At 36.0% G+C, this 16,436-nt stretch overlaps 3 protein-coding genes across 8 annotated transcripts in view; 1 reads left to right on the top strand and 2 right to left on the bottom strand.

The window, feature by feature from the left end:
- The first annotated feature begins 1,243 nt into the window (after window positions 1-1,243).
- LOC100644197 lies at window positions 1,244-4,053 on the top strand. Of its 4 annotated transcripts, none has more exons than XM_012319273.2 (7): window positions 1,244-1,262; window positions 1,707-1,742; window positions 1,828-1,888; window positions 1,980-2,077; window positions 2,510-3,016; window positions 3,241-3,475; window positions 3,690-4,053. In XM_012319273.2, exons 4-7 carry the CDS (start codon window positions 2,014-2,016, stop codon window positions 3,931-3,933), a joined length of 1,050 nt encoding a protein of 349 aa, XP_012174663.1. In that variant the 5' UTR covers window positions 1,244-1,262; window positions 1,707-1,742; window positions 1,828-1,888; window positions 1,980-2,013; the 3' UTR covers window positions 3,934-4,053. The 4 variants fall into 4 exon arrangements, with proteins under 4 accessions (XP_012174663.1, XP_048260714.1, XP_003402822.1 ...); XM_048404757.1 differs by lacking the exon at window positions 1,244-1,262 and adding an exon at window positions 1,296-1,620; XM_003402774.4 differs by lacking the exon at window positions 1,244-1,262 and having other exon boundaries at window positions 1,296-1,742.
- A 3-nt stretch (window positions 4,054-4,056) lies between these two features.
- Window positions 4,057-7,745, bottom strand: LOC100644081 (frizzled-7-B). Its single transcript, XM_003402773.4, has 3 exons — window positions 6,707-7,745; window positions 6,034-6,413; window positions 4,057-5,951 (listed from the first exon to the last, which is right to left on the bottom strand). The coding sequence occupies exons 1-3, from the start codon at window positions 7,504-7,506 to the stop codon at window positions 5,413-5,415; spliced, it is 1,719 nt and encodes a 572-aa protein (XP_003402821.3). The 5' UTR covers window positions 7,507-7,745; the 3' UTR covers window positions 4,057-5,412.
- A 285-nt stretch (window positions 7,746-8,030) lies between these two features.
- LOC100651941 (protein tramtrack, beta isoform) overlaps window positions 8,031-16,436 on the bottom strand; it is a 45,301-nt gene continuing 36,895 nt past the window's right edge. The window contains exons 5-7 of one of the 3 annotated variants that reach the window (XM_048404354.1): window positions 15,726-15,997; window positions 14,310-14,585; window positions 8,031-13,573 (exon numbers count right to left, since the gene is read on the bottom strand). In XM_048404354.1, the coding sequence (XP_048260311.1) occupies window positions 13,421-13,573; window positions 14,310-14,585; window positions 15,726-15,997 (701 nt within the window). In that variant the 3' untranslated portion in view covers window positions 8,031-13,420. The remainder of the gene's footprint in view (window positions 13,574-14,309; window positions 14,586-15,725; window positions 15,998-16,436) is intronic. The other 2 variants (XM_048404356.1, XM_048404355.1) reach the window with 2 other exon arrangements.

The following is a 16,436-nucleotide window of genomic DNA, read 5'->3' as shown; positions in this document are numbered from 1 at the left end:
TTCGTACAGTTCCCGCGTAAACGAACGATCGTAACTTTTCTACTTTACAGCTTGATAAATATTACGAAAACAGCATCAAGGTGAAATCTAATTAACGTCGGATTAATGGAATGTCGATAATGCGATTATAACGATAAATGAAGCACATTATTGAAGTACGATGTATTGTTGCGCAAAGCAAGTCGTTTTATCGGAATCGAGAGTTACGTTCAACGGCGCTCCCAACTTTGCGCCAGTGTTAAATGTAAAAGCTAAAGCGTTTCAGTCCTCGCAACAAATTTCACAAGGACGTAGTTCAACGAAAACTATGGAAATAATAGTACGAGTGGAACGTCTTCTTGTACTAGAAGTAAAATTCCATAGAAGTTAGTTTTTTAACACATCGGCTACGTCATTTTACACCATATGCACATTAGGAGTCATTTTATTCATTTGAAATCAAGATCCTACGCGTCCAGAATGCACACACCCATATTAGAATATGTATAGAAAATCAAGTTTCTATGATGTATGCAAGACAAATGCAAACATTATACATTTTTCAAACGTGAAACATTCTTTAAGACTGGTCGAGGAAATGACGATAATTAATGTACAAGCATAAACGATCGAAACATTAAAACGTGTCATTAGCGTCTTTGTTTAAACACATTTTAACAATATACATAAATATGTATATAAACTTCAGTATTGATACTAATCACCAAAATATTGATTGCTTCCAGGAATCTTATTACTTCTACAAACGTAGCAAATCAAGATATTTAACTGTGATACAGGCGAAATAAATACCACGTCCGGACAAGACTTTACGGTACATCCGATTGGATTTTGAAATAGGGACCTTGAAGATCATAACTTGGAACTAGTGAATTTAGAAATTATATTTAGTATCTCTAAGAAGTCTATTTATATGAACTTTTTTATTATATCTATTTATTTTGTAATCTTTCTTATCAAGGACCATTTGCAAACTATCCATTGATCACTGTATATCATTCAAAGTATTTTTGTGTCATAATTTTAGAAGCTCTAAAGTCCTCTTATCATTCTAATGTCATTCCCAACTTTATCGTCTCAGCATAGAATAATATTACAACAATGATAATTCCAATATTCACCGCTCTAAATAGTAGATGGCACAATGAAATCTCAAATATATTGTACGATCGGTATTTCAGGACATGCAATACAAAGTTCCATAAGGTGGTAAATCTGTTATATGTATATTTTGTATATCATTCTCCTGTCGTTGTTCAATGGTAATGATGGTGATAGTCTATTTTGTACGTTGCTCATAATTAAAACCGAATATCATAATAGTTATAAAAATGTTAAAAGTTGTAGTGTAAGAATTAATAGTTTAGTTTACATGATTTTAATTACGAATAACCAATGATGACAAATGATCAAAGTTCTTCTAATTACCAGTAATTAGTATTGATACCGAAAATTGTTTTCGGTTATCAATAAAAATTAACCACGACGATATTTTTTTTGTTTACTTTTAATAATTGTCAACTTTTATCAACAACACCTGATAATCAATACCTGTCAATGTCAATACCAACTCTGGTTTTAAACACATATACGAATGACAGAGGGCGTGCGGTGTGCTATGTACGCAGACGTAAAATAGGAGTAATAAGTAGCAAAAATGACTATTAGTTCATATATGCATTAATAGTTTATAACGTGTCTTTCAGTGTTATTATATATAGAGAGGGAGAAAGTATTAACCGGTTTGTATGACGTTTTTGCATTATTGAATTTTCTTAAGAGACCAATGAATATTCGAGAAATCTATAATTGTGTGTTATATTGCAGAGCTAAAGAAATATAAACCCTGAATTATCCTTGGGTTAAGCAGTTCCATCGAGATTGCATTGTAAGATTATCTTTTATATATTTCAACAGGCATATCTTTATACATTACTTTCTATGTCTATATAAAACAGTGTTGTATAATATATCAACAGAACCACTGCTTACAAGTGCTCTGAAGGTTTTAAGATGGCATTATCCCGTATCAGTAACTTCTATTTATCGACGAATTTATCACAGGCTTCGCATACAGGTATGAAGTTTATGATTTACTTTTATGTACAAATTTATGTCTGTTACGACTATCTCTAAAAATTGAAATCAATTAAATTAAATAATGCTCTCATAACATTTCGTATTATTATGAAATGGCAGATTGAAACCGATGTCTCTATATTATTTTTATATCTTATACATTATTACTGTGATTATATTATACTGCAATCATACATTTCATCAGGAACAATAATAATGATAAACATCTTCACAATGACTGTTCCATTGTATCAGTTGCATGATAATTAACAACGAACTGAAGTTTGATGCGTGAAAACAGTTTAGTATATATAACGATAAAAATGATAAAAAAACAATATTTTAACAGATTTCTTACAATTTTTTTATTTCTTTTTTTTCAGTACACTGTCATTTCTTATCTGATTTCTTTTGATGACAATTTTTTCAGCAAACACATCGTTAGGCAAAATACAGTGTATCCGGTTTGCAGCCGTTCATCAAAATCGCATGAAAAATCTTCACTTTACAAGTGTCCGTCAGTATCCCGATCCTCCTACTCTATCGCTTCCTACAAACGTCTCCGAAATATTTGCTAATGAGACCGGGCGATTTACACCTGAAAGGGCACGAGACATCGCTGCACCGATACTATTATATGGCAAGAGTGATTGTAGATCATTTTTTTCGCAACAATTATCAAAACCAACAGAGCGTTCAAATGGTTTGGAAAACTCCAGTGATACACATGTAGATTCATACGATTGTTTTGGAGCAGTTAGTTTGAATGGATCGATGCAAAGCAACGTCCCGAAACCATTTTGCTCGAATGGAAAATCAACGCATTTGAACATGCCAGGCGGTCAATGGGCTAGAGACGGAAAATACATCGCCGAGGATATGCAGAAATCTCATTATCGAAGCATTCGTTTACCTCAAGTAAAATTGAATAAAAGTAGTTAGTAAGAATACCATGAAGCCAAATTTTCTCAATGATTTTCCAAGATATTTTTTATTAGAATATTAATGGTCTAAATCAAAACTTCTGCATGTGGTGTAGGAATTACATAAAGAGAAAATATTTTTTACAAAATGTATTTTAGTAGTAAACTTTTATCAATAATTATTATAAAATTCTTATTGACGAGGAAAATAATGTAAAAATTATAATCTGTTACTCAGGTCTAACAAACCATGTCACAGAAAATTCACTTTTTAAGCCAAAATACATTTACAATATGGGATATTCAACGAAAGCATCTGAACCATCAAAACAGCAGGTGGCTACACCTACACAGCGTGTATCCATGACAGATAAATATCTAACATTAGTAAAGGAGTATGGGATTACTGTTTGCATATTTCATACAACAATTTCTCTGATATCTCTTGGTGCTTGTTATGTAGCAGTAGTTAGGTTCGTTTCTGCATAATCTACTTTTTTTACATATAAGCTTCTTTTGCGTTGACGCTTTTAAAAGTTTTAATTTTACAAAATGTTATTTGGTTTCTCCTCTAATAAAATATAAACATTAAGGTTATTCGAGAAATAAATATCGAAAAAATAGAATTTATATATTACTCGTATTTAAAATAATTTCATGCATTAATTATAGAAATATTGATTTCAGAGGTATAGATTTAATGCCTATCATTCTCTTTATATTCAACGTAGACGATGCGACAATAAGTGGTGTCATTGGTAATACGTCAACTTTCTTGGTTGCGTATGGTTTTCATAAACTCATGGCACCTCTTCGGTTTCCAATAACAGCAGGTGTAACACCATTTATTGTAAGATATTTAAGAAAAATAGGATTTCTTAAACCTCCAAAAAATACACCAAAAAATACACCAAAAAATACGCAGCAATAATACTCTGTGATTGATTATAATAGTTATTTGCTTGATACTGTATGATTTGCACCTATCTATATTTTGTAATTAAATATTTATAAACCAAATTGATTAAATAAACTTACATACACATATAAATCATTTGTTTTTATGTATATATATTCAGGTTTATTATATAAAGAATATAATAGTTGTAATTACTTTACACAACGTCATGTATATTTCATATATGATACTTTGCGCATCTACTATAAGTACGGCAGTTGTAGTTACAATATTTTTGCTAATAAGTTTTTCTTTTATTAATCGCCGTAAATACATGACATACACAAAAGCTCGGCAGTTTCAATGGACGAATTGATCAGTTATATTGGAACAATGATTGCGTCCGATACGCAAATCCTTACTGCGTTTTTTTTATTCAGCTCGCAGTTATCGAACCCTTCGAGATTTGATTACGCATAGGAAACATACGAAAATGCCAATCACTTGGCAAACATGTTTATGTACATAACTTCTGAAAAATATATTATAGTACATAGTAAAATTAACGTATATAAGTATATATACAATGCAATTAACCTAGAGTAATACACATCTTACAGTTTATGTAATTTTATATATTTCAAAGTTATGCTTGCCTCAATTGTTTTCTACAACGAGAAACTTTTTTTAAATGCAATAACAAAAAAGAAACATAAGAAGATCGTTAATAAAATTGTTCAATGTTAAGAGTAGAAAAGTTTTGAATATTTTTGTAGGTCTTAATTAAATATTGTAAAATGTTTCTCAAACTGTTTCTTTAAAATATAAAAGTTGTTCGCGAGTTTAGTAAGCGTAATTGTTTTCAATTTATTGATCAAACCTAAAAAGGGAAATTTGAAGCTATAATGACACATAATAGTACCCATTGTTTTTTATGCATATTAAAACAGAATGCGTATTAAAACACTTATAAACATTGAACACATTTTCTTCAGAGCATTTATAAATGATTTAAATGATGAGCTATTGTGTTGTGATGAGTTATGAGTTCTATTAATGCAAACAGGAAGAATTTATTATTTAAAATATGATGCAAAAATCATCTAATAATACTTGTAAACTAAGCAATGATTAGTTCTAACATTTTATACAGACCTTATGCAACTCTCATAAAAATACAATAGAAAGATTCACAAATATCTTAAAGAAGCATACAATCATCTCGATAAAAAAATATTTTGGCACAGTACATTTGTATAATTTTTGTTACTCTTTATAATGCACTGATAAGATACAAAAATAATATAAAAATGCATATTTCATCGAATGCATCATTCGGATCTCTTCATACTAAATCAAATTTAGTAACATTACATTATATAAATTGAATAATTTCAGATGCAACAAAATGTATATTTTTCCACTTTAATTTGATTATGTATTATTTGAGCGTGGTATTCAATTAGAAAGGCAAAAGTTTTCCATTTTTGTTGCATAAAACTAGTCAAGTCTTTAAACGTACGCCTCAGCACGACGTCCTTGTATGTGATTGAAAAATTGTCGCCAACTAGTCAATGTTTTACTTGACCACACCCAAAAGCTACTTGTTATACCAACAATCATAGCCATTAAATATTTTATCATGAAAACCTCAAATTCTGGCCGCCTCCCGACATCGCGGGTACGCTCTCCAACTGGGCACGGCATCGAATATAAAGATTGTGGTCCAGGCCTTGAACACATCTCCATGTTCCAAGTCAGCATCCACTGATCAAAATATGCTTGCTCATAAAATAAGCAAGCAATGACAATCAATGCAGGAACTATGTATAACACAGAAAATATGCCAATACGTATCATTAATTTTTCTAGTTTGTCAGTCTTTGTACCATCGTGCTTCATAACAGTACGTATACGGAAAAGAGAAACAAATCCAGCCAATAAGAAGGCAGTCCCAAGGATTAGATAAACGCATAATGGTGCCAAAACAAACCCACGTAGAGCCTCAACATTCCAGAGGCCCACATAACAAACACCAGACAATATATCTCCTATAAAAATAAAGTAATGCATTCATAATAAGTAAATGAATTATATTAAAAATAATTTCTTCTTATGTTTTAGATTATTTACCTTCCACCTTTCCCAATGCTAGGATAGTAACTGTTTTTATTGCTGGAGCAGCCCAAGCTGCTAAATGAAAATACTGTGAATTAGCTTCTATTGCTTCGTGGCCCCATTTTAATCCAGCAGCTAGGAACCATGTCAATGTTAAGATGACCCACCAGATACTGGATGCCATCCCAAAAAAGTAAAGCACCATGAAAAGTACTGTACACAATTCATGCTTGGTACCTTGGGATATTGTTGATGCCATTTGAATTCTCATATCTAAAGGAGGTGGAAAAGGCTCTCTGCAGGCAATAGAATTGCCAGCTGCCCAACCAATCACATATGCCAATGCTACCATAAGGTAACATACTGATAAAAAAATGATTGGCCTTTCGGGATACCTACACATAAATGTAATATGCATAATATAATATAACATTATTACATATTTTAACTAATATATTCAAGGAAAGTTATACATGTGTATATCATGTTAATACGAGAATTTTATATTTTTGTATTGTAATAAAATTTACTATAATATATATCTCATAAAGACATACCACATAATACAAACAACCATGTATAGGCAATAATTTATATTCATAATTGCAAGTTATGAATTAAAAGACTGTGCTTTTAACTAATGACTTTAATTAAATAATCTATTATAAATAAATATGAATACAATTACCTGAACCTATCTGTGTCAATGAGAAACGTCAAGAAAGTGAAAAAACAAGAAGCTGCACAAATGGAGGCCCAAGTGCCAACCCAAATCCTTGAAAAACGTCGTTCCCTTTCGGTGAAAAACATTCCATCACAAGGAGCGCCGCAATTAAGCTCAACTTTGTCGCCGACCTTCAGCGAGTAACCAAGTTCATGCGGGACCTTGAACTGCATTGGACAAACAAAACCAAAATCCCTGGCACCGAGCATAAATCCGCTACCGTACGGTTTTGGTCCTCCGGTCCAGGACGGTTGAAATTCAGGTACAGGCATAAGCGGTGGTGTATAAACCGGTGGCGAGGGTTCAGGCGGTGTGGTCTCGTTGTGACCCACGCATAATTCAGGACCGCCGTTTTCGGGTAACTTAGAACAATCGAGATTGTCCGGCCACGCGAAGCCGAAACTGTTCATCAATCGTTCACACCCTGCTCGTGCACTCTCGCATAGCGATCTACACGGAGGTATTGCTCTGTCAATGATAGTGCATACAGGCGCGTACACCGTGCACAAGAAGAAACGAAGATCAGGGCTGCACTTCATCTTGACCAAGGGTGCAAATTGATGAACTTCTTGGCCAGCATCTTCTTGCTTTTGATGGTTCATTAGATTTGGCATAATCGTTTCATTGTACGGAATATTCATGCATAGGTTGATCGTAATCGGTTCACATCTTCCGTGATGCGCCAACGGATCTTTCGCATGAAAAGCATTGACACCGAATACGGCCACTGAAAGAACATAGATCGTCGCGTAACACGGAATCATTGTTGCGTATCGTTGGTCGGCCGCCACTTCCGAGATCAATCGTCACGCGAAGTAGCTTTCGAAAATACGCGAATGCACCACGCCTTTGGACATCACCAACGAATCGTGCGAGACATAATAATACTGAATGGTAGGAGCAGGAAAACGAGCGTACCTAGTACCTAGTGATGATGATGGACGCGACCGCAGTACTGTAAACAGAACACGGTGAATACGTTCTGATAGCAAGGAAACTTATCCGAAATTTATGAACGATACTACCGCCATCTGTGGAAGATATGCCCAAACACTACGCATTCTTCAAATTAGCAGAACATTCGAAAAATCTCTTTCTATACCTTTAAAGGTAAAATAATAGTTTTTAAAGTATAAATTATGCGTAATATATCTATATGTAAATAAATATAAATCTAATCTAAATCTAAACAAAAAAAAGTAAAAATAATCAGTAAATAATTATACTTTAGTTAATATTACAATGTTTTTATTAAAGATAGAGGTTACATAAATGAGAAGACTCGATGTCAATCGATTCATTTTGATTTTATTTCTTTCCCGACATACAATGCACAATACGTTCGATTTCGTTAGTTGTAATGTTCATTCATCGCAGATGATTAGCGTTGTCGTAAGTACTATGGTTGTCATTGTTATATTTTCTGTTTTAATTATATAGTACATACGTACTCGTGGAATTCGTGCACTTTTAGACGGGGTCGCACCTTCGGGCGGTCATCATCACTGCATACTGTAATGGTAGTTTTTCGAGTCTATACGAATTACCCGAAATACGATTCACAAACGGCCTCGTTATCGTAAACAAATAAATAATTTATCTCCTCGGAATATTCTCAACTTGAATCGTCACATTAGACATAGGAGGTCAGCCTTACGATCTTACGATTAGTAACACTTAAGATTCAATACGGAAGATTGCAATATGTCGAGGAAGCCACCTTTTCGTCTTCTTGCAATTTCAACGGTATTAATGACCATTCTGTGGCATAAAACGAAGGAGAAGCTTGTTATTAAAGAAAACATGATCTGACGGAACGATCGAATGAACTCCGCCTGTTTTTGCCTGTCGCACCTACTGATCCTTCCGATCGAAATCAACGTTCCTTTTTCTAACACGCATTCCTATTAAGAAGAAAAAGGTCACTTTGGTTACCACTTACATTCTGCTCGAGGGAACCAACTACAAATCATTTATACACAAATACCTATTGATTATAATATACATATACATATACATATCTGTATTAATGCCACGATATATCGCGTATAAAACAACATAATAACGAGGAAGACGATTGATAATAATAGGTTTGAAATTTTTATAGCGAGGGTAGACAAGAAAAGTAAAATTATTTAGTGAAGTGCATAAAACTGGTTTGCGTAATATCATATACACATATCTATATTAAATGCTATACCCTTTCAAATTTTATTACCGAAGTTAATTCTCAAATGGATCGTATACGTTCGTTGGACCTATTATTCTTCTTTTCTTTTGGAATACATATATGTATAGAACAGCTGTACAAGCGGGAAGATCTAAAGATCTTTGGGCGGCTTAAAACGTTATGATTGGCACAAAATACGAGATGCTTCGCAAAGTGTACCGTGAGACATCTACGAGCATCACTTTCCTCTAAACTCTGAATGATTTATTTGTATTTCTCACTCGCAATGGGACGCACTAAGATTATGAGACAAACGTTCATTAAATTATGGCACGACCTGCGCGCTTTTTATCTTAAGACGTCCCAGAAACGTGAAATCACTGTTATTACTGCTGTAATGCTTTAAGTCTTTCTTCTCGAGTACCCGCAAATATATATTAACTTTTACGCCTTGTATATTACCTAGCTGATCCATTAACTCGTTAAAGGTTATGATTAATTAAACACTCGTAACAAATTATAAGAGTTTGGTAGATCAGTTAGGGATAGGTAATTATATTCAAATAAACGTTTTCTTTAAAACACATCCAGTAATATACCTACTTAGAAGTATACGAATGTATTATCCTGAATCTGAAAAGAAGACGAAAAGTGGCTCGTGCCTCGTGTTTTTACCTCGTCAGAAGTCGATTATCCTCTGCTCGTACATAATCACGTCGTAGTGTGCACGCAAGTCTCATTATGCACATATAGGATTAGAATTGTGATATACGATCAGAGATTCGCTGGCAAATACGCGCCTGTACATAATTACGTGCAAAATCCGCGCGCAATGCAGAAGAGAGTTGCCTCTTTCGTGATTAGCCCTTTGGAGGTTATGTTATACATGTGAAGCATATATGCCATTGATCTTGGATTTTTGGCGTGGCTAGATAAATTTACATTTCTTCTCCAAAGAGTTAAGCCTGTTCGCTCGCTCCGAAAAAACATAATTGATGCAATCGTCTTTGTAATAAAATTGCGTGTATAATTAATACACGTTTCTTGATTAGCACCGAACTTAACTACTAGTCAGTTTACGTACGTGTTTATGTGTCCACGCACGGTCTACTCTAAAATGTAATCGTGTGTTTAAAACTTCGAGTGAAATGCAATTCATTCTTCTGCCGTTGCGCCGTATAACACGCAACAAGTAAATAGAGATTAAAATACTTTCGAGACATTCGAAAAAATGGACAGACTTTCTTGGAATATTCAGCAAGATTAATATATATAATGCTCTTGCGTAAATTATCGCCAGTGCGCATTATAATATATTTATTCGTACTTCGTGTACGTGTAGATATATTTTCATCTATCTATCATTCTATCTACCGTTCTTCTAGCGACACTAGTCCGTGCCCAACTAACCTGTCCGAGTGTGTCAGGTGCGTGTATATCGCATCGCGTAATTTTGTACACGATGAAAAACGAATTACATACAGGAATAATGTATCCGTAAAATATTTCTATTTACAATCAATAATTTTATGATTCTCCAAATATGAATATCAAGTGTTAATTTATAACTAGATTTTATAATCAAACTTTAAGCCAATGTTAGGCTTAAGATTTATGCTCTTGTTCGCATAATTTTATAGTTTAGGCAATATATTCAAGATGGATAAGAAATAAAATCTTTATGTAAACATACTTGTTATATACTATGGATCAAATTTTAAGTAGATAATTGTTGTAAAATAAGATAAAGAGAAAGATTCTTTGTATGACCCAAGGTGGCCTGGCAACTATTGTCACCTAATACTTGTATAATTGTAGAAGCTAAAGAAAAATTTGATTAACAAATATTTCCTATAACGATACACATCTTTCTTTGTTTGTATTAAACAATGTATTTTGCATGTGTGTGCGAAATATATGTTGAAAAATCTCTAGACGAACATAAAGAAGTTTGAATGTGGTCATTGAAGGCCGTTTTAAATCCTTTTAGTGTAGCTATAATGAACTTGTTAGTGTTTGCATTCATCTAAAGAGCCTTTACCATATTATATAACACATCATTTTATCCAAAGAACTAACAGTGACCTTCGTATCTTGATACTGTCGCTATAAAGAAATTTTTATCGCTATATACGATGTTCTCCACTATCGTTTCAGCAATAAAGTTTTATGGTGGCAGCAGTAACTAGGCCACTCTTTGAATCGTGCCTTCAGCAGATTAATTCAAAATTCTCAAATCTCTCAAAACTAATAAAAATCTTTCATGATTAATATTTATCTATATTCGAAAGTTTCTTAGATTTGAAATTTATGGCAATTTTCTGAAAAATAATTTAAAAGCTACTTGTGGCTCTTGTAAAAGGATTTAGTACTTCCCAAGGAAAGATGATTTATAGTTACCTCGAGTGATTTAAGCACAGAAACTTGCGCCGAAATAATGAGAAATTATACACGATAAAATTTCGTATTGAGCACGTTATAAAACATAGTTTTGAAGATCAGTTTGTTTTGGAAATGTACATTCAATTTTATTCCCGGATGGTAGCTTCGTGAACGTCATTCGCGGTAATCTATACGTATCAATACCCGTATACCGATATAATTTCTATGAATTTCACGCGTGACGTTCACGCACGCAGCGTCCGTTTGTGTGTCCGTTTCACGGAAAAAGGTACTCACTTGGTTACGCGGATCACGATATAACACGCGATACCTGCACACGTCGAATGTAACAAAATGAGTAACGAATGAAACCGAAGGAATTTAGTAGTACAGTTGCACTTTTGAGCAAACGATCGCTCTCATCGCGTATCGTAGTGAACATTTCGCATATTTTTTCTATACGCAACGAGATATATCGTACGCCTGGGAAGATATATATTTGGCACTGGATTCCCGTCGACAGAGCTTCTCAGGCTCAAATCGCAATTCATCTCGCGTTAATTAATTACGATCGCGCTGACCTTATATTAGTAATGTCGATCTTTTCTTCAAAGAATAAATATCTTTATCGTTTAAAACTGTTAGTATAAAAGGTAAAGGATTATTCAATTTCTGTCCCATTTAATTTCAGGGTCTCCTTATTCGTTTTCCAATTGTTTGTCTCGCCTCAGAAAATTAAACTGTTCTGAGACACACCCTAACGATAAGTATAAAACTATTCAAGAATTTGAACAAAAATAAAAAATTCCAACAACCGGCATTACTAAGACAGGATCGAACAAAGCGATAAACACTGTCGCAACAATGAGCGACGCAAAATACCGTTTTTCTTTGCTACATACCGGATATACTTTCGCGTTTTTGTTCGCGTATCGCTGCGATTAAGATCCGCGGAACCCATCGAGATCAAAGGAACGATATGGAGCAACGATCGAGAATTTTAACGAGGAGAACAGCGTATACGCTCCGTTCATTCCGCTTATCGGACTCAGCAGCCATGGACGCGACTTCCAGGCCCCGTGTTTCAATAGTTTCGAATCGCGCGTACGAACCGGCAAATACGTTTTGTTATTGTGTATCAACGCGCGGTCGTCTAGGATATGAAAAAAATATACGCGGCCGCGCGTGTATTATGACTAGATAGCTTTGTAGTCCTCGTTTCGGCGATCGAAGATCATCATTATCGATCCTGTCATTCCTGCCAACGCCCGTCTCTCCATCACCGTTGAAACGCGTATCCGCCGTTACGCTGCATGTATGCATGCAACAGAACATAGATCGATCGTACGACGATTTCGTGAGACAACAACCTGACTTGAATGTCGTCAAGCCAGAATATCGATAAATACGGACGATGACTGACAAGTAACATCCTCGTTTTGGCGTTTCTGAACGAAAAGCAATAGAAATTTGTACGCATTTTGTGTATTATGTTACACTGAATTGCATACGACGATAAAGTTTGGATTACCGAATTTAAGGAATCAATTCTTAAGTGGGTAGATACACTTCGTTAATAAAAGCATATAAAGTATAAAACTAAAAATACAAAATATTTTCTGCATCTGATAAAATTAAAGTATGGATTTAAAAACGCGTGATTTTATTTTACTCAAAGTAAAATTTCATCTAAAATACTCGTTTTAAAGTATGAAAAATATTTTTATTCTGAGGGAGAAATTTATCTTAGCTATGTATAGATTTCACAGATGAGGAGATTACTTCTATCAGTGACATCTCGTACAAATCGATAGATTACATCCTATCGTCGCAATGAAAATCGATTTGCGGTATTCTTTTTACATAACGATTGAGCATAGAACGCCGACGTAAACACCTGTACAAACTAATCCTAATTTGATCTTAGTAGCGTCCCTAAACACGAGTGTCTTAATCGCTTAATTAAAGTACAGAGTTGGCTCATGACCGGCTAAAACACGCGGAGAGATCGAACGTGGGTAGGGAACGATCTGCGATCGATGCTCTTCGAGCCGTATCACGAAGAAGACATCGTACGACGATGATATGGCACAATATTTCCCTTTATCCGTCTCTTTATCCATTCCTTAGCTGTTCATCACGGTGGATCGCCTGGAGTAGCCTCGTCTTGTTACCGTTTCACCCTGAGCTTCGCACTCCTTCTTCACCCGATCGATTATGTCTGCCACCAGCTTCTCTTCCTTTTCCCTCTGTTGCTCCCAATCTGGTCCTTTTCCGACCTGTTGGGGCACGTTTCACAATTTTTGCCCTTACTCTTTCGACCGTAATCCGATTGATCGAACGAAGAACTCGCGAGCGAAACAAGCAGACAGGCAAACACGCGCAAACCGGAGTGTCATATCGAAAGCTTTTCTTCCATCGTTTTCGCATGCTTGGTGCTTTTGATCGGCTACTGACAGATATCTAACTCTACTTACTATACATACAGGGCTTTCTCAGATGTGGTCCTCGCCAATTTCAAAAAAATTTTGTGGCTTGACAGTATTTAAAATACTTTCTCATCCTCCTATTCTCCAAATCGTCTAGACCATCATCCTCGACATAATTTGGTCATTGTAAAATTATTTGGATGGAGGAAATATAAATTGTATCATACTAAATTTCACTGGAATTGACGAAAACTGATATCTGAATTAGCCTTAATAAATACACAGGCAAACTGTAGTTTTTTTTTTGGAATGCAAGTCCATTGCGATGAAGAAAAGTCATATTAAGGATGCAACTTTGTTAACGTGCATTACTTCGGATCATTGCGTGATCGATAGTAGATTCGTGTTTTGTGAGCGTACCATATTGGAAGCTGGTATGATGTTCCGTACCAATATTAAATCGTTATTAAATCATTTCTTTATATAAAACGCGTTTTCTAATAATTAGATGCGGCAAGCAGGGTACGAGGAGTATGGCTAGATGGCGAAGCGATTACGCCGATGCACAGAGTGTTCAAAGACTTACTTCCGAGGTCTTCCGCGCTTTCTTGTTGGCTGGCTCTTCTCTGTTCTCGTCGTTCTCGTTGTCAGAGTGGCGGGAGCTGAGGTGACCAATGTAACCCTTACGGGACTTGAAGTAAGCGTTACAGCTGTGGCACTTGAACAGCGGGGCCGGTTGGGTGACCTGGGTGGAGACGTGGAGTTTGTACTTGTGCCTGTACCAACGGGTTCGAGACGGTAGCACCTCGCCGCACCACTTGCAGACTACGGAACCGTCGTTTTGAATGAGGTATTCCAGCAGCTTGTAAAATAACGTTTATTTGGTTTTTTCTCTCCCTCTCTCACCCTTTCCTCTTTAATCATCCTCGCTCGCCCCATCGTATCACGTCGCGCTCGATCGTATCCACCCTATCTTTCTTTTCCTCCCTTCTCTAGGTTTATTCCCTTCCGTATAGAATTCGAAACCCTTCGACCTGGTGTTGGTGATGATTCGAGACAAAAATCTATCGCTATCGGATTGGAACTTAGCTGCGAGTTACCATGATACCATGAATTTGTTCAATCTCAGGCAAAAACAAATATTCGAGATATTCTCGTATTTTTGTTCTGCGGTTTCTTTATGCAGTCATCGAGTTCTCTGTTTCTGTGGCGCGGTGTTGCTGGACGGACGATACACCGACAGAAAAGGTGTCACCCGAGATAAACAAGATTAGAAATAAAATCCACTTCTCCGCGCGCAATTATATATAGAGAAAGTGCGGTTCAACGAATTCCTTGCGAAAAGTAAACGGCGCGCTAATGAAAAAGATACGAGGACAAACCAGATAAGACATGCCCGGATGGAGAGTTGCTCTTTACGGTTTAACGTTACAGAATGCTTTCCATTCGGTTGTCTGCGAAAATGCATGCACATTGCCAACTAGTTGGGATAACAGATAATTAGAAATAACCTTTCAGTCGTAAAGCAGAACCGTAAAATTCTTTTCACATTTACCTGACAATCCCAAAAACTGGATACAAAGTATCACGATCATTAATTAAAATGATTATTATGCCTTTTCTTCTACACCAATGAACAGTCCCTATATCTCCTCTCTTATAACAAGATTTTAATCGATGCTCTAGTGCGATCAAACAAGTATGTAACGATATATATCTACTTGTAAGTACATACTTCTAACTCTCTAACGAACTTTCCAAAAATGCCCTTAGTCTAAAGAATGGTTGAACCAGCCGAATGGAAAACATCTTATAAAATGCGCGGCGACAAGAGCTTTCCAAGTGGCTTCCTGGTGCTCTGCCCATTTCTGTTGGTGCCGTCTCCGCGAGGACATGGTGATAAGCCGCGCCTCCTTCTCATAATCGTCCTCTGAACGAAGCCAGGTGGCACAGCTGGTGCACTGCCTGCCGAAGCAGCATCAAAAGCAGCAGACCAACCAACCTGTTTCCTGACCTCCGGCTCGGCCTCCCCGGATTCTGACTTAGGTAGCAACAGATCTCCCCGATCCTCCTCCCGGTCGGTGAGGAAGTGCATTCCGCTAACCACTCGCTCGGACTTGATGTACGTGCTGCCTGTATTTCCTTCGCTGAACGAATCCTCACCGCTCCTCGTCGCCGTCGTCGAAGCTGCTGAAGGAGGAGGCGGCGGCGACGACGAGGACGACGACGTGCAGATCTCGAACGTGATGTCGCTCGGTAGACTCGGCAGCTGATCTGGGCAGACATGGAAAGAGAACAGGTACAGGAGCGTTAGTATCATTCAGCTGGAAGATTAGTCATCGGTTGTGTTCCTTGAATTTGTGAGGCGAGGAACAAGGACAATTTAATGAGGTTTCAATGTTTTATTATCGAGTGTAAGCAATGTTTTAAATTGAAATTTGGGAATAGTTTTTGGAATATTACAGTCTGTAGCTTCAGAATAGGCCTGAAAGTCTTGGAATTTATTATCAGTTCGAGCAACGTTTAATCTGAACTTTTAGGAAATTTTGTGATTTAGATTCACAGGAGTATTCAAACCACGTTAGTATTCCAAAGCAGGACTTGGAAAAGGAGGAAAAGCTGTTGATTTCCTGAAATGTTCGATAAAGTAATTTAGCTCTTATGTTTCTTTCGATAAAGATTCAAGAATCCTCTGAATTATGGTGAAAAGTCT

This window comes from Bombus terrestris, chromosome 3 (genome assembly GCF_910591885.1).
Source record: "Bombus terrestris chromosome 3, iyBomTerr1.2, whole genome shotgun sequence".
NCBI lineage: Eukaryota > Metazoa > Arthropoda > Insecta > Hymenoptera > Apidae > Bombus > Bombus terrestris.
This window is presented reverse-complemented; position numbering and strand designations above follow the sequence as displayed.